This window comes from Dipodomys spectabilis, unplaced genomic scaffold (genome assembly GCF_019054845.1).
Source record: "Dipodomys spectabilis isolate Male_0828 unplaced genomic scaffold, ASM1905484v1 ptg000097l, whole genome shotgun sequence".
In the NCBI taxonomy this organism is placed as follows: Eukaryota; Metazoa; Chordata; class Mammalia; order Rodentia; family Heteromyidae; genus Dipodomys; species Dipodomys spectabilis.
The window spans coordinates 3,270,481-3,292,168 of NW_024870774.1; the positions used below are offsets into that span (position 1 = coordinate 3,270,481).

Genomic DNA, 21,688 nt, shown 5'->3' on the forward strand with positions numbered 1-21,688 from the left:
CTACATACAGTCATAAAACTTAAAATCCACCTATTAGTATTGTGTAACAACTCTATATAGAAAGTTGGGGCAATGTGGGTTGGAACAATTGACTGGTCTACTCTAATCTCTCAATGTTTCTTAATAAATAGCCAATCTCCAATTTCTAGAGAATATATATTACCAATGAAAACTTTACAAAGACAAACTTCTAAAATAAAAGAAAAAAATCATCTTTCCCTTTCCATACTCATTCACCAAAAATACTCCACAAACTCAGCAATTCCAGTCATACAATACATGTACAAAGGGGGTTTTAGTTCTTAAGTAAAATCAATTTTATTAGTAAAAAAATCTTTCCAAATGTCCAAAGCAAACATTCCAAGGAAAAACCTACATACAGTAAAATTAGAAGTATCCCAGGTTGACAAAAAGATACATAAATATGGACACCCATAATCACCGCCGCCTTCTGAAACCTGAAAGGAAGGGAAACCAAGAATGAGGCAAAGGAAAGTTAGAAAAGCTGAATGACAGGAAAATAGGGCTTATCTAGAGAAGGGCTTGACAAGGTAGGTTGCTAAGGTAGTCCTCTCTCAATTATCTTCCCAGGATTAAAGACTAGAAGTAGGAATGAAACTGAAATGGGATAATGGTTCCTTTGGGTAATACTTTAATTCCAGTTAAGGAAGAATGAACAGGTGTTGCGAGACCTTGGAGATGAAATCTAGATATCCCTTCTGTGAATAATGCTGATGTCCTGCTTAGATAAAAAGAAAGATAAAAAGCCCACCTACAGACAATAATGCTCATTATGGGAGAGATACTTCGGGGATTAATGAGACCCAAGATGGCAAATTCTGAGAGGTAGCATTTCAAATCAAACTTCTACGTTGCACTTGATCACTTAAGTCCTAGAGGTTCACTGACCTTTTTTCTTCCGACCTTTCTTAGGTAACTTCTTCCGCTTCTTAATAGGATTCTGATCCTGGAGACAGATGGAGAAGTGAAGGAATAGCAGTGCATTTGCCAATTCTCCTGGTACTAAGCCCCACATACATCTGGCTGAAAACATGACAGTTACCTACCACTGCATCTTAGCCTTACCTCATCAAGATGAGTAGTTCCTCCCGTCAATGCACTGATGTCACTGAAGTGCGTGAGGGAATGAAGCTGTGAGCTCATAACACTTGCTCGTTTTCGTCGTCCTTTCTCTCGCTTACTGACACTTAAGCGCACCATCATGCTCTCCTCATAGTTAATCCTGTCAGAAAAAGACAGTTTCTAGCAGCTCACATAATTGTGACAGGAAGCTTTAAGCCAGAACCTGGGCCATGTTATTTATTCATACTTGTTCAGATGTCTCAAGATTTTTCATAGATCAACACAGTATTAAGTAAAGATGTGTGGAATTCTCAGTTGCAGGCTACCTCAGTGAAATGTTCTCTATGCTAGAATTACTTTCATCCTAAAGATGAACCCATGGCCCATCCGCATCTACAAAGTAGATCCCCTCAATGGGGATCTACTCAGAACCTGAGTAAAGTTAATTAATCTGAATTTAAGTTGGAGTCATTTTTTAACTTGCATTCTCCAACCTCAGTGCCATTACAAAAAACAACAAAACAAAAAACTGCCTTAGACAGGTGCCAGTGGCTTACAACTGTAATCCTAGCTACTCAGGAAGCTGAGTTCAGAAGATCGTGGTTCAAAGCTAGCCTACGGTAGAAAAGTCTGTGAGAACTCATCTCCAATTAACCACTAAAAAAAAGCCAGAAGTGGAGCTGTGGCTCAAGTGGTAGACTTGAAGAAAAAAGCTCAGTGACAGTGCCCAGACCTTAAGTTCAACACCCCACAACTAGCATGGGAGGGGTGTGTGTGGATAGAAGACACTCTCCCCTCAAAAAAAACCATCCTGCCTTTACTGTCTTCTGCACAAGGGAAAGTAGTGCTAATGAGATATAGACAACTAAAGCCCTACTATGTGGAAGTGAATATATTCTCCTCCACAATTTACTACAGCTTAAACAGATGGAGGGAACAAGAGTAACTTTTTTTCTCATTCTTATTCTGTACTTCAAACTCCAGTTTTTCACTCCACTTCCTATATAAAGTTAGTTTTCTTAGGACCAGATTTAATCATACTAATTCAAAGTGTAGGGAAGATTCTATATAGTGAAAATAATTTCTAACTGCAAGAGCTCAGACCTGTGCTGGTCCTCCTGACTCTGGCGAGTGACATGTGGATGACGAGTGTCACGGATTTCTTCTGGAGCATCTGAGTACTGCTCCTTGAGTTCACGAATGACAGAGCTACTCAATGCCCGCCTCTTGGCTCGTTCCAGGCGCTTTTTCTCCCGCTCAGCCTCTGTTTCATCTACGTGATAAAAAATCCAAAAGGGTTAGTCCAGAACAGAGAAAAGGAAAAGAACCACCCAACACCCACTGAGAGGGCAGCAGGCATACCATAATGTACTGGGACCAAGCGTGGTGGAACGTATTTCTTAGATGCTCCTTTTGCAGTTTTCTTCCCTGAAGCCTCAGACTGGCCAGCCTCTGTTTCATCATCCTCTTCATCCTCAGAACTCAACTACAGAAAAAAAGAAGTCTATAAATTTAGGAACTTCTAAGAAAAATACAAAGATAACCCAAAGCTGTGATACCCTGAGGAGATGAGAAGGCAAGTAAAAGGGAGAAAGGCAAGTCTCATACTAAAACATTCTAAGGCATAAGCTGGAAAATAAGGTCACAAAAGAATATAGAAGATCCAGGATCATTCAGGAAAAGCAGGATAATGCAACCCTTACCTTGCTCATCATATTGGTAGGATGGGGCTTAAAACGAAGTGGGTCATTCTCACCTGAAATACAAAACCCAAGACATTTTATAAGATTTGAAACTTTATGATGATACCACAACTTTATAATGTGTGCTTCCTACTTACTAAGACTGCCTGTCACTGCTGTCTTGACCAGTTTGTCAATCTGATACTTTAGTTTTTGGTCCAAGGGTCGAAGTTTTTCCAAAACCTATAATATGGCAATTGAGTAAGATTATTTACCTTTCCCAAATCAAGGATACACCAGTCCCTGTATAAAACATACACCAAAGAAACCCAAAGAAGAGAAAAAAATACTCTTTTCCACTTGTTTTTCTTATTTAAACATGAGTATATACACTCAGATGAAATCTACTGTGTGATACCTAGAGACCAGGATCTAAAAACTAGAGCTCCAGGACACCAAAAGGCTCTTACCGTGCGGATCTCCACCAGTCTCAAAACTGCAGCGTGTCCCTGAAGAGATACTCCAGAGGCTTTGTCAAGGATGAGATGGCTCAGATCCATAAGGTACATGAGCAGCAGCTGGTCTTTTACTTCTAAGAAGCTAAGACCCTGAGTTAAGCAAAACAATAGGAGACATAGATTCAGTTTTAGCCAAAGAATCCAGGAGGCATATAAACAGGATGTTTTCTTAAATTCAAGTTTTCCCCATCAGTCTACATAAACCTTAAGTACAGTATCCCTCCTTACTTACAGTCTTGCTTTCTGAAGTTTCAGTTACCTATAATCAACTGCAGGTCAAAAATACTAAATGTAAAGTTACTGAGATAACCAATTCATATTTAAAATTGTACACTGCTCTGTGTAGTGTGATGAAACCCTATGCCATCTTACCCATTCCACCTGAGATACTTAGTAGCCTTTTTCTAGTGTACCCACAAAGAGTATGCTACTTGCCTATTAAGTCACCTCATAGGCATCTAGAAACCACTCAACTAACTCTTACTACACTTAATAATGGCCCCAATATGCAAGAGCAGCGATGAAAATAAGGCACTAGGGCATAGAGCATGGAAGGACAGATTTAACTGCATATGATACAGGAAAAGAGAACATACACAAGCTATGGTATTATGTGCAATTCAAGCATTCACTGGAGAGGTGTCTTGAAATGTATCCCCCATGGATAAGAGGAGACTAGTATAGTCTCAAGAAGTAGCTATATCCAAAATAGTCAGAAGAGAAAATTATGCTAACACAGAGAAGTAAAGCTTAGAGAATTATTAGAAGATAGTGAAAGCAAGGAAATCAATAAAGTATCCCTCCCATAAAAACTATAACAAAGTTTCTCAAGCTCAGAGCTACTGATATCTAAGGCTAGATAATTCTTTGTTAAGAATTGTCCTGGTACAGGTTTACAGTAGGATTTCTAGCTTCAACGCACTGTTCACTCCCAAATTATAACAAAAAAAAAAGTCCATATACTGCCAAGTTTTAAGTTAATCAAAATAACATTGATTTTATCCCTATATGATGCAATTATATGAATAGGTATAAACAAGCAGTTTATGTATATATACATACACTGAAATAGAATTAAAATCCATGTCAGCAAAAACTGTAGAAAGTATCTATAATATGGTTTGAATTATAACACACAGTTTTATATTCATAGGGAAATGTCTGGGTGACAGCACACAAGTAACTACTAACCTGTTGGAGTGAGTCAAGGACAGGGAAGAAATAGAGTACCTATACCAAGAAAGTTTTCACAACAAAATACTTTACTCATAATTAAAAGGCTCCACAAATGTTGACTGTTGAAAACAGTGCTTTTATATAAGTTTCAAATTTTACAAAACTGAAATTGTAATAGAGGACTTGCAGCGTATCTTACTGGTAGCTTGTCTTTCATATGCAAGGTTCTATCTCATAACCTCAAAAAAATAAAAATAAAAACCCCAGAAGACCCCACAAAATTCTGCTTTGTATTGATAGGCAGAAAATCAAGCAAACGTCTTACAACATTTTTGTTGTTGTTGATCATGGGGCCTGGGCCTGGGCGCTGTCCCTCAGCTCTTCAGTTCAAAGGTAGCGTTCCACCACTGGAGTCACAGGGCCACTTCTGGTTTTCTGAGTGGTTTATTGGAGATAAGTCTCATGGACTTTCTACCCAGGCTGGCTCTGAACCATGATCCTCAGATTTCAGCCTCCTAAGTGCTAGGATTACAGGTGTGAGCCACCAGCACCCGGCACAAGTTAACTCTGTGTGTGTGTGTGTGTGTGTGTGTGTGTGTGTGTGTGTGTGTGTGTGTGTGTGTGTGTGTGTGTGTGTGTGTGTGTAACTGTGTGTGTGTAACTGTGTGTGTGTGTGTCCTGGGGTTTGAACTCAGGGCCTGGGTGCTGTTCCTGAGCTTTGTAGCTTGAGGCTAGCACTCTACCACTTGAACCATAGCACTACTTCTGGCTTTTTTTTGGGGGGGAGGGTAGTCCCCCAGGCTTTCCTACTCAGGCTGGCTTTGAATCATGATCCTTTTGATGATGATACCCAACCTCCTAAGTAGCTAGGATTACAGGTGTGAGCCACTAGCGCCCAGTTAAGTTAGTTTTTTGTGGTGTTTTTAGTTTGCTTGTTTTTTGGCTAGTCCTGGGGCTTGAACTCAGGGCCTGGGCACAGTCCCTGAGCTTCTTGCTCAAGGCTAGCATTCTACTGGAGCCACAGCTTTTTTCCAGCTTTTTCTGCTTATGTGGTATTAAGGTATTAAGGGCTTCCTGAAGGATAGGCAAGCATTCTACCACTAAGCTACATTCTCAGCCCCAGTATTTTTTTATATAAAATAGTGCATGTAGGAATGACTTAAGGTACAGTTAACAAATGAGTTTTGTGACTACACAAAATGAAACTGACCACACACACTGGGAAAACCTACACTTCGGCAAAGAGCTCTGGGCGCCAATGGCTAATATCTGTAACCCTAGTTACTCAGGAAGGTGAAATCTGAGGATTTAGGTCTGAAGCCCAGACAGAAAAATTCATGAAATTCTCATTTCCAATTAATCAGCAAAAAGCTTGGAAATGCTCTAGGGATAGAATGCCAGTCTTGAGTGATAAAATCATGGAAGACCTGAGTCCAAGCCCCAGTACTGGCACAAAAGTAGTAATAGGGGTTTAACTCAGTTTTACTTAAACACTTAAGCCTGTGTATCTTGACACCAACATTTGGCTCTTGTATCAGCCCTAGTGTGACTGAAGGATGGATTTAAAGACTATCAAGTTGACTTTCAATTCTAAACTACACATTTGATAGTCAAAGACTGAATCAGTCTTCTCATATGTAAAACATGTTTATTTCTTTCCAGCCCTAAAGAATAACTGTCACAAATAAGATATACGAAAGTACTTGTAACCTGAAAAGTATCTTGTCAAAGTCATTGGTCATAAAAGAAAAGTTAATTCAATGATGAAACACACAATATATGTACGTGTATTTTTACTGCAAACAGCAGTCAAAAAGATCACAGCAGGTCCATTACACACATTAGTTGATACAGAGAAATTTTCAGTCCCACATCATCAGTTGTGTTTAAAGTACTATGTGTTGCAAGTGTGCACAAATGTATTAACCAAAACATGATATTTTCAGGTAAGAATTCAAATGGTTTAATTCCTTAGAAAGGCTAACTCACAGTCCAAAAATGAATATCAGGTACTCAAAAGAGAGGGGACGACAAGGGGAGAGAAGAAGACAAAGAGAGAAGCGGTGTGTATGGTAGGGGAGAAGAACAGAGTCATAAAATTAAATCTTACAAAATTAAGAAAACTGAGGGAATGGGAGGGTTCAGAGGTATAGGGAAGAATGACAAAAGGGGTAATATAGATCAAGAAGCACTGTATTTATAAACTTTTGTGTTGAATGGTTAACTTTTCTGCACGATTAAAGATAATGAAAAAACTAAAATACTTTTAAAAAGCAAATAAGTTGTTGTGTGATCTGTTGAGTGTGTCCTTGCCCTTAATTCTGTGAAAATATGCCCCCCATAATGCAAATAATGGCCGAAAGCAAGGCAAGGTATAGTAATCCGTAAAAGCCCAAAAAGGTTTGTAATATTCATAACTCCAGTGATGAAATAAAAATCTGAGATTTGTTGAAAGGTGACAGGTCTTTAGTGAAAGTTGGATGGCACTATGGGAAAAATTAATTGAGCATCCACAGCATGTGAGATAAAGAGCATGAAATAAGATCTAGTTTTCAGTGAATAGTATTAATGTGTAGAACAGTAATTTTTTTTTGGGGGGGGGCGGTCCAGTCGTGGGGTCTGAACTCTGGGCCTGGGCGCTGTCCCTCAGCTCTTCAGCTCAAGGCTAGCACTCTACCACTTGAGCCACAGCGCCACTTCCGGCTTTTTTCTTTTTGCTTATGTGGTGCTGAGGAATTGAACCCAGGCCCTCATGCATGCAAGGCAAGCACTCTACCACTGAGCCACCTTCCCAGCCCCTAGAACAGTAATTTTTGTGACACTAATATAGTCTAAATCCATGTGGTTTCAAGTTATAAATACTCAAGCCTACTGTACTTACAATATAGGTAAATTTGGTTAATTTTAGAGTATTGAACTCTACGCATCTCAAGCACTAAATTGTCTGTCCTTAGCAGCCATCTCCTTGGAACAAACACCTACATATACCAAGGATCTACTCAGTGATCCAATAAGCATTCTAGAAGCCAAACACTGAAATGGATCAAAGTACCATGGCCAGTACACAGACAGATAAGTATGCTTTCTGACATCTTGGGCATTGTCAATTCAAACTGGATTACAATATGAGAAAAACAAACTGAACAGAAAAAATAAACATATGCAATAAGAACAAAAGTGAAAGATTACTGAATTCCCTATTTTATTTACTTATGAGAATGTTGTTTAAACGTTATCTAAGATGCATCATTTTCATAACCAACATCTCTGAAACTGGATTGTATCTTTTAGTCAGAGACAACTTAGCACAATGTCACAAATAAACAGCACTTTTCTTTCCTTTTTCTTTTTTGTCAGTTGTGGGGCTTGAACTCTGGGCACTGACCCTCAGCTCTTCAGCTCAAGGCAAGCATTCTACCACTTGAGCCACAGCACCACTTCTGGTTTTATGGTAGTTTACTGGAGATGAGTGTCACTGAGCTTCTTGCCAGGGCTGGCAAGAAACTTGCCCAGCAACAGCATTTTTCGTAACAGGGTAATCCCTTTCCCTTATACGTAACAGACACATTCCAAAACTCCCAGTGAATGCCTGCAATGATGACAGAATCAATTTCTATACATGCTATGTTTCTTTCAATGCATACATACCAATTATAAATTTTAATTTATGCCCGGCGCTGGTGGCTCACGCCTGTAATCCTAGCTACTCAAGAGGCTGAGATCTGAGGATTGCGGTTCAAAGCCAGCCCAGGCAGGATGAGACTCTTATCTCCAATAAACAACTAGAAAACCGGAAGTGGTGCTGTGGCTCAAGCAGTAGAGTGCTCACCTTGAGCTGAAGAGTGCAGGGACAGCGCCCAAGCCCAGAGTTCAAGCCCCATGACCGACCAAAAAATAAATAAATAAATTTTAATTTATATATCTAGGACAGTAAGAGATTAGTAACAATAACTAATAACAGAATAATCATAGAATACAAATTATTTGGTAAGTTATTTGGTATGTGTGAAGTATGTCTAAAATTTACCACTTGTGTTTTCAGACTAATTAATGTCAGGTAATGCAATCAGTGAAACTGCAGGTAAGAAGGAATTACTGTATAAAAATAAATAGTATGCTCTAGCATGCCTTAGATTAGATAAACACAATAATAACTCCTTAAGGGGTAGTCTATAAGGTTTATCACATTTTAGTTTTCCAGTCTAACTTCCTATGGCTTTTACACATTCATCACAAAAACTACTTAACCTCCTTCCTCAGAACATCATCATGATGTTTTCTGACTCTGTAACTTTTCACATGCAGTTTCTTTTACACCTCTGGCTCCTATTTAGTCTTCAAAACCCTGTTACTCCTCTGAGAAGTCATAGAACATGACTCCCTCTGCAGCTCTGGCACCTAACCTCACTCCATGCCTGGCATAGCATTCTTCATGACTCTTTAAGGTGACTGTTGCTTCCCAAAGCTATTACTTTTATCTGTCTCTCCACTCAACTCCAGCACAGAAACTATGCTCTACTTATCTATAAAGCTCTAGCACTTTGGACACAATACATAATAAGTCTATGATGAAAGAACTACGGAGAACACAATGTCAAGAAATATTCTTCAAATACACATTACCTTCTCTGTAGGATAGGCTCCACCTTGAACTTTTTTTGTTAGTGTTTGTACTTGTGCAGTTACAGCCATCACCTGAGATTAGAAAGGAAAAAAAAAAGCGGAAGGCATGGGTGAAGTAGTTGAGCACTTGCCCAGCAAGGATACAGCCCTGAGTTCAAGCCTCAGTACCATTAAAATAAAACAAATTTTAAAATATTCAGGTTTAAAAACAACAGCAGAAAATAGCCGACTAAGCCAAATCAAGTCCTATCTGTAAACTATGAAGGAAAGGGCTAAACGATGCCACCTAAAAATTATCTGACACATTGTCACTAAAGGGTAATGACTTTATTCAGTTCTGAGAAACTACAGGAGGAATAGTTTCTGACAGTTCAAGAGGTAAACAAAACTACAATTCTGCCCAAACCTGGGGGAGGGAGCAGGAAGGGAGAGGAGAAACAGAGACAGAGGAGAAACACTTTCACCAAACCACTGGGAAGAAGAATGAACAGTGTTCATGAAAGGGCTGTGACTTTATACAGATTGAACCTACAATACACTGAAATATATAAATGTGGGCACTCAAAATGCACAGCACTGTTTTCCTTCTAAGAACTGGTGACTGGTTTCTTTATAAGTTTTCTGCACTTACCGGGGAGCAAAATCAATTACTTAGAATGGTTTTACACTTACAGTACCCGATACCACTAAAAGTCTAGCAGTGAGGCATATAAAGGCATATAAAGTCTATTCCAAAGGAGAGGGCATTACTTACCTGCTCCTGGAGGCTTTTCAAAAGTGTCACTGCACTTGGAACATCTGATTCCAGAACCCCCTACATAAAGGAGAAGATAGGAAAGTCAGTCTTCAATGAAGGCGATGAGCAGCGGAAGATGTTGGGCAAAAAGCTCCCAAATCTCCTTCCAACCCCCAGCGGCTTCCTCTCAAAAGCCAGCCTCCGGGGTTACCAGAAAGCAGCCCTAACTCCACGGAGTGGAGATCACAGCGCTGAGCAAATTGTCCATCACCGCCCTTTCCTAATGCCAGTAATTTCTCTCGAATCGCTGTAAGGAAAGAAAATATGCATACTAGCCGCGAGGGGAAGAAACCACATTACACTCACCGGCGCCGCCATCTTTACAACTGATGCACCTTCCGGTTTCGTATTTCCTGAGCGCCAAAGACGTGATAGATTTGATAGACAGCTACCGCTGGCAAATTTAAGCCAATAGGATTCACGGCTCATTCACTTCCGCCCCGAACAGGATGGAAGGGAGGCGGGTCCTCATTTGGCCAATGGAATAAAGGAATTGGTTAAATTCGTCTGGCTTAGGAGGCAATGTAATGAGGAAATGATAGTCTTGGACGGCGGAGAAGGATTGACGCGAAACCAATAAGAGCGATCAGATGGTTGATTCACAGTCAGAAGGCCCAATTGGGAAAGGGGAGTTAACTGAGCAACGTGAGAGCTTATTGGCTCCCGAATGCCGCAGTCCGTGCCAGTTGTTCCACCCACCACCCACCCCACCCCCGCCTCGCTATTTTCCTGCAGTGCCCCAATCCACCGCTAGGTGACGGACGTCCGTTTCTTCGTGTTGCGGCCACGTTGCGGAGCCGCCATTGCCCGCGGCACCTTCAAGCCTGGGATTGGTCTGTGACAGTCCTTGTGTGATCTTGGCCAGGTCTTTCGGTTTCTGATCCGTGAATAGGAGAACTGGGTGTGAGAAGCCCAGATCCAGATTTAGAGGCTGGTTGGGAGGACACCGACTTCTGTGGGCTGGCCGCCGCAGCTCGCCCACCCCGACTCCTGTCAGCTTGGGGGTTTCAGGTGGCCTCACCTGTGCCGCAGGTTCGGGCAAAACTTGGTTTAAACCTAGGTTGTACATATTTCTGATATTCCCATCATACTGTCAGCTCACTCTCACTGTCAGCTCACATCAAACGTGTCAGCTCACTCTCTTCTACGCTTGTAAAGCCAGTTGAATACTGTTCCCATCAATTGCATTAGGAAATAAAACACTAAAAGGCAGATAGTGTTTCAGATTTCTCCCACAGTGGCTTGGAAATCAAATATGATTAGGAGCTATCTTCATGTAGTAAGGAAAAAAAAATAGCCCCCTTACATTACAACCCTTCCCACCTAGTCAATTAACAAGTAGCTTTTTTTTTTTTTAATGTGCTGGTAGTGTGGCTTGAACTCAGGGCCTGGGCACTGTCCCTGAGCCAATTTTTATGTGGTAGGATAAGCAATAAGAGAATCATCAAAACCGGACACCGCGACTCATGCCTGTAATCCTAGCTACTCAGGAGGCTAAGATCTGAGGATAATGGTCAAAGCCACCCCGGGCAGGAAAGTCTGTGAGACCTCCAATAAACCACGAGGAAATTGGAAGTGGCGCTGGGGCTCAAGTGGTAGAATATTTACCTTGAGCTGAAGAGCTGAGGGACAGCGCCCAGAGTTCAAGCCCCACAACCGACAAAAAAAAAAAGAAAAGGGAACATCAGGGCTTTTTTTGTTTGTTTGTTTTGATTTTTAAATTTATTTATTTTTGGTGCTGGTCCTGGAGCTTGAATTCAGGGCCTGGGCTCAGTTCCTGAGATTCTTTTGCTCAAGGCTAGCGCTCTACCACTTGAACCACAGCTCCACTTTTGGCTTTTTCTGAGTAATTTATTGGCAATTAGAGTCTCAGAGGACTTTCTTGCCCAGGTTGGCTTCTAATCTGAGTCCTCAAATCTCAGTCTTCTGAGTAGCTAGGATTATAGGTATAAACCACTAGCACCTGGCTAAAGTTCTTTTTTTTGGGGGGGGGGGGGGTGTTCCAGTCGTGGGGCCTGAACTCTGGGCCTGGGCACTGTCCCTCAGCTCTTCAGCATAAGGCTAGCAGGCTACCACTTGAGCCACGCACCACTTCCGGCTTTTTTCTTTTTGCTTATGTGGTATTGAGGAATTTTTCTTTTTGCTTATGTGGTATTGAGGAATCGAACCCAGGACCTCATGCATGCAAGGCAAGCGCTCTACCACTGAGCCAGCTTCCCAGCCCCAGTTCTTTTTTTTTTTAATTCAATAAATTTATGCTTTTAACCTAACTTTACTGGAGCTCTATCCATTTTTGACAGAAATTATAATTTTCATGTCTTGAAAAAATTATGCCATGAATTTGCTTTTTGGAGAAGTCATAAATTGGCAGCATTTCTCTATAAATTTGGAAGTCATTTGCAACCCCTAAAGTATTTATTGGGCAGTGTTTCCTATGTTGCATAGTTCAGCTAAAGCTAAAGAAAAGTACTTGTACTTGGTGCCAGTGGCCTCTAATCCTAGCTACTGAGGAGGCTGAGAGCTGAGGACCATGGTTTGAAGCCAGCCCAGGCAGACTCATCTCCAATTACAGAAAAAGCTGCAAGTGGCGCTTTGACTAGCCTTGAGCAAAAGGAGCTCAGGGACAGCATCCAGGCCATTTAAGCCCAGGACTGGCCAAAAAAAAAAAATCCTTTTAGCAAACAGACCTGGTGGCTCAAGCCTGTAATCCTAGCTACTTGGGAAGTCAACAATCAAGGGATTATTGTTTCAGACTAATTCACAACAATAAAACTTCACAAAACTCCATCTCAACCAATGGCTGGGCATAGTGATATACTCTTGTTATCCCAGCTACAAGGAAAGCACATGACTGGGCACAGTTGTCTGTCATTCCCAGAGATACAAGAAAGTACAAGTAGGAGTATCTCAACCCATACCAAACCAGGCATAGAGATCTTGCCTCAAAAATAATAAATACAAAAAGGGACTGGAAAAAATGCCTAATAAGCATGAAACCCTGATTTCCCAGTTTTTAAAAAAAATTCTTTTTAGCATTTTCCTCCAATTTTCTGTTAAACTTTCTGTAACCATAGTAATAGATTCTTCTAGGTGCTACCACATCTAGTTTGGTTTCCTTTTAGTACAAAAATCTAAGTCATTTGATAAATAAAAATTACCATTTCAGGCTGGGGCACATGCTTGTAATCCCAGCACTCAGAAGGCAGAGACAGGCAGATTTGAGGCCAGTCTAGACTACATAGTGAGTCCTTTTCTCAAAAACAATACCACACACAAAAAAAATTTACAAGCTCAGATCCTGTTTAAGTTTGTCCAGTCCAGACAAAATGCAAGACCTTATTCCAAACAATCAGAGCAAGCCAGGGAACAGTAGTAGCTCACACCTATAATCCTAGCTACCTAGGAGGCTAAGATCTGAGGATCAAAGTTCAAAGCCAGCTTGGGGAAGAAGAGTCCATGAGACTCTTATCTCCACTTAACCAGCAAAAAGCTGGAAGTGGCTCAAGTGGTAGAGCACAGCCTTGAGCAAAAAGCTCAGGGACAGTGTCTTAAGTTCAAGCCCCAGGACCAGCGCACACACACACACACACACACACACACACACACACACACATCATCATCATCATCATCATCATCATCATCATCTCATCATCATCATCATCATAATCAGCAAAAATGGTTCAAGAGAGGGGTATGTATGAAGCCCTGAGTTCAAAAATCAGTAGCAATCCATCAAATATTTTTATTGTCCAGCTTTTGTTTTTTTTGTCAGTCATGGGGCTTGAACTCTGGGCCTGCATGCTGTCCCTCAGCTCTTCAGCTCAAGGTTAGTGCTCTACCACTTGAGCTACAGCACCACTTCTGGTTTTCTGAGTGTTTATTGGAGATAAGAGTTTCACAGACTTTCCTACCTGGACTGGCTTTGAACCACGATCCTCAGATCTCAGCCTCCTGAGTAGCTAGGATTACAGGCGTGAGCCACCAGCGCCCAGCTATTGTCCAGCTTTTTAAAACAGAGTCTGAGTGGGCCTTCCACAAAACTGGTACTTGGTCAATATTGGTGGAATGAATTTCTTAGGTATGGTGAGGGATGTTCCTATTAGCCTTTGTCATGTCTATTAACAATCAGCGTGGAAGCAGCTGGGACCTGAGATGGGTAGATCCTTGCTGAGATTGGAAGACTAAACCAGCCTGGTAGTAGAACAGAAGAAGCCCATTAGTAAAGCAGTCACATTTAAGAAGGTGTTCTAATAGAAGATAACAGAATAGGTTTGTAAAGCTAACCCAGTAAGTAGTAGTAATAATAGTCATTAGTACTCCTTATTTACTATTCACTATTAGTTGTTTGTCTCTGCCTATAATGATGTATATATCCTCAACATAAGCATTTCTTTCCATGTTTTACAGATAAGGACAAAGCAAGATCTTCCTGGTTCCACAGCTGCTCGTTCATTCCATATGAATGCCCCTAAAACTTTAGTATATACTATGTCACTAGGAGGTCTTTTTTGACAATGTTTCAGTAGGCCTAGCTACCGCATTTCTAACAAGTTGAAGCTATGCTGCCAGTCTATAGACAGTGCTTTGAGTTCTAAGACTGTATATACTGTACTGTACTCTTTGTATGTGTACACATGCCAGTCCCGGGGCTTGAACTCAGGGCCTGGACACTATCCCTAAGTTTTTTGCTCAAATCTGTACCCTACCACATGAGCCACAGCTCCACTTCCCACTTTTTTTTTTTTTTTGGAAGTTTGTTGGAGGTAACTTCTTACATGGGCTGGCTTCCAACCATGATCTTTAGATCTCAGCCTCTTGAGAGCAAGGATTAAAGGCATGAGCCACCAGTGCCCAGCTGTACTGTACTTTTATTTTCTCTTTTCCTCAGAATTTAAGTAACCCACCTAGGTCACATAGCTGTTTCATGGGAGGAACTAGGATTTATGTCTGTGTTGTATGTATGTGGGGGTGCATGCTCTAGTTCCAGAGCTTGAACTCAGGGCCAAGGCACTCTCCTTTAGTTTTTTCAAGACTGGTGCTCTACCACTTGAGCCACACCTTCAACTTTCAGATTTTTGCTGGTTAATTGGAGCTATAAATCTTTTTTTTTTTTTGGGGGGGGGGTCCGGTCGTGGGGCCTGAACTCTGGGCCTGGGCACTGTCCCTCAGCATTTCAGCTCAAGGCTAGCGCTCTACCACTTAAGCCACAGCGCCACTTCCAGCTTTTTTCTTTTTTGCTTATGTGGTGCTGAGGAATCGAACCCAGGACCTCGAGCATGCAAGGCAAGCGCTCTACCACTGAGCCACCTTCCCAGCCCCGGAGATATAAATCTTGAAAACTTTTCTGCCTCAGATCCTTCAATCTCAGCCTCCTGAGTTGTTAGGATTACAGATGTGAACCAGGTAGGAGCCAGGATTTTTTAATTCAGATCTGTTTGATTCCCAAATCTATTTTCATAGGCTTAGTATATGCTGTGCTTCTATGAGCAGGAAACAGGCTTCCATGCTAGGGCTTAGGAGAAAACTCTAATCTATGAGAAGTAGACAGGAGCCATAAGTACTAAGAAGTTTACCAACGGCCTCTGGAAGAGGACTCAGTTACCAGACTGTGGTATAGGATAAGTAAAACCTTAGGAACAAGATAGAAGCTGGATTTCCACAACTAGGGTGCACTGGTATGGGTAGCTTGAGTTGAGACTCCCAAGTGTGCACCAGAGGCTACTAGATCTCTCTTTCTTGGGCCTGACAGGGGGCTAATGACTTGCAAGACTAGCCCTGCAATTGTGAGGAGAGGAGGACATGGGGACTGAGAGTCAGCTACTTCATGCTCTCCTCCCTATGATCCCCAGCACTGCCCAGAGAAAGAGAAGCCAGGCCTCCTTACCTTCAATCTCTTGATTTCCTCCCACCCTCAGTCCTCCACTTCCTGCTTACACAACTGAATTATTCTGTATCTCAGGCCCTTATAGATCTTTCAGGATTCATGGTAATGGTTTTATATTTCTCTTTTTCTTTTTTCCCATCCTGCCTTGTTCCCTTGGATTGGCCAGAGCATAGAATGGATCTCTGGGAAGATACAGAGATCAGAGGAGCTAATACTGGCTCAGTGTGGGACATGCAGTGGGTAGGCACACTGAGCAGGAGGACACAGACAGCAGGCTGCTACTGATGTTTCTGGTCTCGTGCTGTCACATCAGGAATCCAGCCACCCATGATGCACCAGCTGTCAGCTCCAGGGCTGCTTTGGAGTCAGTGACTATATTAGGATCTTACTCAGAACTTTTGATTGGCTTTTGGCTAAAGGCCACTTCAGAAGTTCCATAACAAAGGACAGGTACAAATGTGTGACCTTTGCAATAAGTTACAAAGATAACAATGATCAGATAAATTTTTGAGTGTGAAAAGAATATTTCAGAATTGATTTTTGCCAAAGAAATGGTCATATATTGTTATATCAATATTACAGTCATAAAAGAACTCTTTTTTTTTTTTTTTTGGTCTTGGGGCTTAAACTCAGGACCTGGGTGCTGTCCCTAAGCTCTTTTACTCGAGGCTAGTGCTCTGCCACTTTGAACCAAAGCTCCACTTCTAGTTTTCTGGTGGTTAATCGGAGATAAAAGTCTCACAGAATTTCCTGCCAGGGCTGGCTTTGAGCTGCAATCCTCAGGTCTCAGGCATAAACCACTAGTGCCTGGCTAAAGAAAGTCTTTTTCCACAAACAGGAACAAGGGCTGATTCAGGAAAAAAAAAAAAAAAAAGGTATTGCTGGCATCTTCTTATCCATTTTGGCCTCTTTGATTCATTTATAATAATAATTATACTACTACTAATTATTATTAGTAGTAGTAGTAGTCGTAGTAGTATTTTGGTGGCACTAGGGATTGAAGTCAGGGCCTTGAAGTTCTAAGCAAGTAAGTGCTCTACTATTCGAATCAGACCTCTCAAGTCATTTTGCTATTAGCTTGTTTTTCAGCTCTGGTCTTATGCAGGGGGGTGTTTTGTTTTGGTTTTGTTTTATATGCTGGTACTCGGGGCTTGGAAGCTGGCCTTTAGTCTTTTCACTAAAGGCTGGCGCTCTACCACTTGAACCACAGCTCCACTACTAGCTTTTTGGTGGTTAATTGTAATTCAGAGTCTTATGAACATTTCTGCTTGGATTGCTTGAATTCCAAACCTCAAACCTCTGCCTCCTGAATAGATAGAATTACAGTCTTGAGCAAGTGGAACCCAGCAAGTTTCATGCTTTTATCCAAGTCAGCCTCTGACTGCAATCTTCCCACCTGTGTCACCAAAGTAGTTGGGTCACAAGTGTGTGCCACCATTGTGCCCATCTTGTTTTTGATATAGGGTCTTGCTACCTTTTTTTTTTTTTTTTTTGCAGTAGTAGACTTTGAACTCATGGCCTTGAGCTTGCTAGGCAGAAAATCTATCCCTTGTGCCATGCTGCAACCCTTTTGTTCTTTTTTTTTGCTGGTCATGGAGCCTGAACTCTGGGCCTGGGCGCTGTCCCTCAGCTCTTCAGCTCAAGGCTAGTGCTCTACCACTTGAGCGACAGAGCCACTTCCAGCTTTTTTCTTTTTTGCTTATGTAGTGCTAAGGAATCGAACCCAGGGCCTCATGCATGCGAGGCAAGCGCTCTACCACTGAGCCACCTTCCCAGCCCATTTTTTGTTCTTTTTTGAAAGTTGCTTACTATTGAATCTCTGGATTTTCTGGCATCTGTTCAAATTCAGGTCACTTGAAGAGATCCCCTTGGAATAAAAATGCCATAAAAACCCAAATTATCACTCAATATTTTTTCTTTTAAAATCCCAACGTGTATTCTATGTGCACACGTAAAAAACTAACAAGATAGATGCATTTCAATTATTAGCTATAGTCACTTCTGGGATGAGATTAAAAAGGCCTCTACTTGTTTTTATCTTTTGTTGTTTGAATTTTTAAATGATTTGATGAAAAGTAGAGAAGGAACAAAGGAAGGAGGAAGAAAGGAAAGGATGAGGGAGGAAGATTTAGAGAGAAGGAAAGAGGAGGACAAAGAGAGAGAAAGAAAGCAAGCTACATTCATTCTTCTCCCTCTCCCTGAATAAGCTCTGAGGAATCTCATCTATGTCCTTTCCTGCAAGAGCAATTGGAGCCATCAGAGGAACAGCAGCTGCTCACTCTGTTTGGTACATTATTCATCATGCATTTATTTTATGTAGATTTGTCACAGTCAAAGAGCTCAAGATAAAAATATGCACGATAGCTTTAGGTCATTAAAAAAATCAAAACATTGGACAGCTTGGCATTGGTAGTTCGCACTTGTAATCCTAGCTACTCAGGAAGCTGAGATTTGAGGATCACAGTTCAAAGCCAGCCCAGGCAGAAAAGTCCATGAGATGGAAGTTTTTCAAGTAGTAGAGTGCCAACCTTGAGTGAAAAAGTTAATGGACAGAGTGCAGGCTCTGAGGTCACGCCCCAGTAACATTTTTTAAAAATGGGATAGAAAAAGAAAAATGAATTTAGGGAGACTGAATTTAGGGAAACAGAAGGCAAGAGGGAGGCCTAGGGAAAAACAAAAGGAACAAACTGATCAAGAAAGAAATAGAAATAGAAATAGACTCCACCCTACTTAGGGAACACAGGAGCCTTGCTTAAATTTATGGCGACCTTGTCCCCAGAGGCTGGGCCACAAGAGAACAGGGTATTACCATCTCTAGGTCTTCCTTATCCAGAATACTCACAGCGTTGGCCAACAATAGTGAATGTGGATCCTCAAGGTTCTAAGGTTCAAGACCCACCTCCAAGCTTATCTGTCCCGGAAGTCTTCCCTTTCTTTCTCCTTCCCCTTCCCTTCCCTTCTACTGAATTGCTCAGCTTTTCAGTTATTTTTACACATGTTAACTAATGTCACTCTGTACCTTGTTATCACATTATTTTATTTTACTTTTTATGGGGGGGGGGTCAGGTGGGGTGGGATTAAGGAAGGCTGGCATTCTACCAGTTGAGCCATACCTTCATTTCTGGCTTTTGACTGGTTAATTGGAGATAAGAGTCTTTCAATTTAATCTGCCTGGGCTGGCTTCAAACTTTCATCCTCAGATCTCAGCCTCCTGAGTGGCTAGGATTACAGGTATGAGCTAGCAGAACCTGGCTTATTTTATGAACCTGAAAAGTTTGACCATAGGCCTTGGCCTATCTGTACCCTTCTTCATACCTGGATGCTGCTACATCTACAAGAGGTGTCCAGTGACCTTCCATGTCCTTCCCCCCACCTCTCCTTGCTCTTGTCTGGTGACATTGCCCAGAAACCAGAAGGGCCACCCTTAGCAGATGAGCACACAGGCATGACAGTCTAATTCTAGCCAAGGGCATGGGGGGAAAGGACAGGGCCCAGGGACCTGCGGCCTCTCCACTGAGCGGACTCAGGGCTAATAATAGGAGGAGAGATTAGGGAAGGATTTGAATTGCATTGTTATCTCACATGGTGTTCAAGAGCCTTTTTCCAGGCTCTTCCAAGAGATGTGCTACCCTCTCTGCCCTGTATGGCTGTAGGAGTTTGGTGCCTCTTGCCACCAATTTTTCCTTTATCCACTCCCTGATGTCAACTCCTCTCTGTTTCCTCACTTTCTCCCTGTCCTTTCTGAATATTCCCTATCCTTTCCTGCCCCCCACACCCCGTGTTCTGGTGGCCTGCATCCACTTCTGTACTTCTCTGCCTTAATTCACTTTCTTCCACCATTTCCCACAAGTCCTGCCACATGTGATATTCTTTTTTTTTTTTTTGGGGGGGGGGGTCCGGTCATGGGGCCTGAACTCTGGGCCTGGGCGCTGTCCCTCAGCTCTTCAGCTCAAGGCTAGCGCTCTACCACTTGAGCCACAGCGCCACTTCCAGCTTTTTTTTCTGCTTATGTGGTGCTGAGGAATCGAACCCAGGACCTCATGCATGCAAGGCAAGCGCTCTACCACTGAGCCACCTTCCCAGCCCTACATGTGATATTCTTTGTCCCACCTCTTACTATCTTCAGTTTCAGGCTTCAGATTTGCTTTCCAGGCTTGTGGCCTTGGTCTCTCCCCAGTACTAACACACTTGAGCCAGTGTTGTGCACACGTTTTCCTGTCTTTGTGACTGCATTCTTTCACATCTGAGCTGGACAAACAGGTAGCAGAGGCTGAGAAGGGGAACAGTGGCCTGCTGACCTCTCCTCCCCCAACAACTAGCTATCAGCATCATAGACACCAGGCATAGGAACACTTCTGAGAACAAGTCCTGGGACATGGCAGGCTGTAGGAGGCACCTCCTGGAGCTTAGCCATAGCTATTCTTAGGATCCCAGCACCACAAAAGGGCCTTTGCTTTGTTTCACTCCACCCCCATGGAGCAGCTCTTGGCAGCCAAGACTGTAATCTCCAAGACCAGGGGCCCAGCACGGGGAGGCCTGGTTGGAATCTGTGCCCCCTACTATGGCTTCTCTCCATCATGAAGCTCTGCCCTTGGGCAAGGTCACCTCCCCTACAATACATCTGGAGCTCTGATACCCTTTCTGTTGTCTGGGTCTATTCAAACCACTGCCTTTGATCCCACAGTGAGACCTTGCTCTGCCAGTCCTACCCTTGCTACTCTGTAGACCTCCTCATCCTCCTCTCTTTCAGGTTCCCAAGGGACCTCTTCCTGACCCTTCACGCCCAACAAGCCAGCCACTGCACCCTCCAGCTCCCTTCCTATTTCCTGCTCTTTTAACCTAGTAAAATCAGAGCCCTTTGACAAAGGCCCTTCATATTTTACTGCGGATGGGGAAGACACCCACACGAGTCCCTTCAGACTTCACAAAGTTTGCCCAGCTCTCTGTCCTTCATCTGGCCACAAGCCAGAAGGTCTTGTGGCCCTCAGGCTGCCCACTAATCTTTTTTTTCTTTTTCTCCTTCCTCCCTTCCTTCCTTCCTTCCTTCCTTCCTTCCTTCCTTCCTTCCTTCCTTCCTTCTTTCTCTCCCTTTCTTTCTTTTCTTTCTTTCTTTTTTTTTTTTTTTGGGGTCCGGTCGTGGGGCCTGAACTCTGGGTCTGGGCGCTGGCCCTCAGCTCTTCAGCTCAAGGCTAGAGCTCTACCACTTGAGCCACAGCGAAACTTCCGGCTTTTTTCTTTTTGCTTATATGGTGCTGAAGAATCGAACCCAGGGCCTCAGGCTTGCAAGGCAAGCGCTCTACCACTGAGCCACCTTCCCAGCCTCCTTCTTTCTTTCCTTCTTTCCTTCTTTCCGTGTCCATTTGGGGCTTAAACTGAGAGCCTTGGCCCTGTCCCTTAGCTTTTTCACTCAAGGCTACCCTCAGCTCCATCTCTGGATTTTCAGTTGTTAACTGGACATGAATCTCACAGACTTGTTTGCTCTGGCTGGCTTCAAACCTCCATCCTCAGTGTTCAGCCTCCAGAGTAGCTAGGATAACTGGTGTGAGCCACCAGCACCCGGCTGTCCACGAATTCTGAAAGGCTCCCTATGAGGACAGCAGCAGCAGTCCCCAAGGACCCTCAGCTTCAAATGACTTTGAGGGTCTCAGACCAGGAGGTGGCTCTCTACCCTCACTTGCATGGCACCCAGAAGAGCCTGCATAATATGTGTGTTTGTTGACTAACCAGGTTCTAGTTTTTGTGGACAGTTCTGGATACATGTAGTGAAGAGCTGGAATGATAGTTGTCTATGGAGGCAGGGTTTAAACACTAGAGGCAGGGAAGCTCCATGCCCCTTGGCATCAAAGGAACATCAGAGAAAAATCAACATTCTACCAACCTCTTGGAAATCCCAGCAAGAGTCCTGCCACCCAGAGACTAGGAAGTT

The 21,688-nt window shown here is 42.6% G+C and overlaps 1 protein-coding gene across 1 annotated transcript; it reads right to left on the reverse strand.

Annotated features, from left to right (window-relative positions):
* Positions 1-306: 306 nt before the first annotated feature.
* Ngdn (neuroguidin) lies at positions 307-19,097 on the reverse strand. The gene is made up of 12 exons (XM_042686479.1): positions 19,092-19,097; positions 10,185-10,196; positions 9,837-9,896; positions 9,083-9,154; positions 3,236-3,373; positions 2,924-3,008; positions 2,787-2,839; positions 2,446-2,569; positions 2,188-2,356; positions 1,087-1,243; positions 910-967; positions 307-458 (listed from the first exon to the last, which is right to left on the reverse strand). Exons 2-12 carry the CDS (start codon positions 10,194-10,196, stop codon positions 439-441), a joined length of 948 nt encoding a protein of 315 aa, XP_042542413.1. The 5' UTR covers positions 19,092-19,097; the 3' UTR covers positions 307-438.
* Positions 19,098-21,688: the final 2,591 nt, after the last annotated feature.

Bases quoted from the DNA above. Each gene is read 5' to 3' on its own strand.
- Ngdn (XM_042686479.1), bottom strand. The intron at 3,009-3,235 runs GTAAGAGCCTTT...GCCATATTATAG, and splicing joins GACTGGTGGAGATCCGCACG to GTTTTGGAAAAACTTCGACC. The intron at 2,840-2,923 runs GTAAGTAGGAAG...TTTGTATTTCAG, and splicing joins AGCAGTGACAGGCAGTCTTA to GTGAGAATGACCCACTTCGT.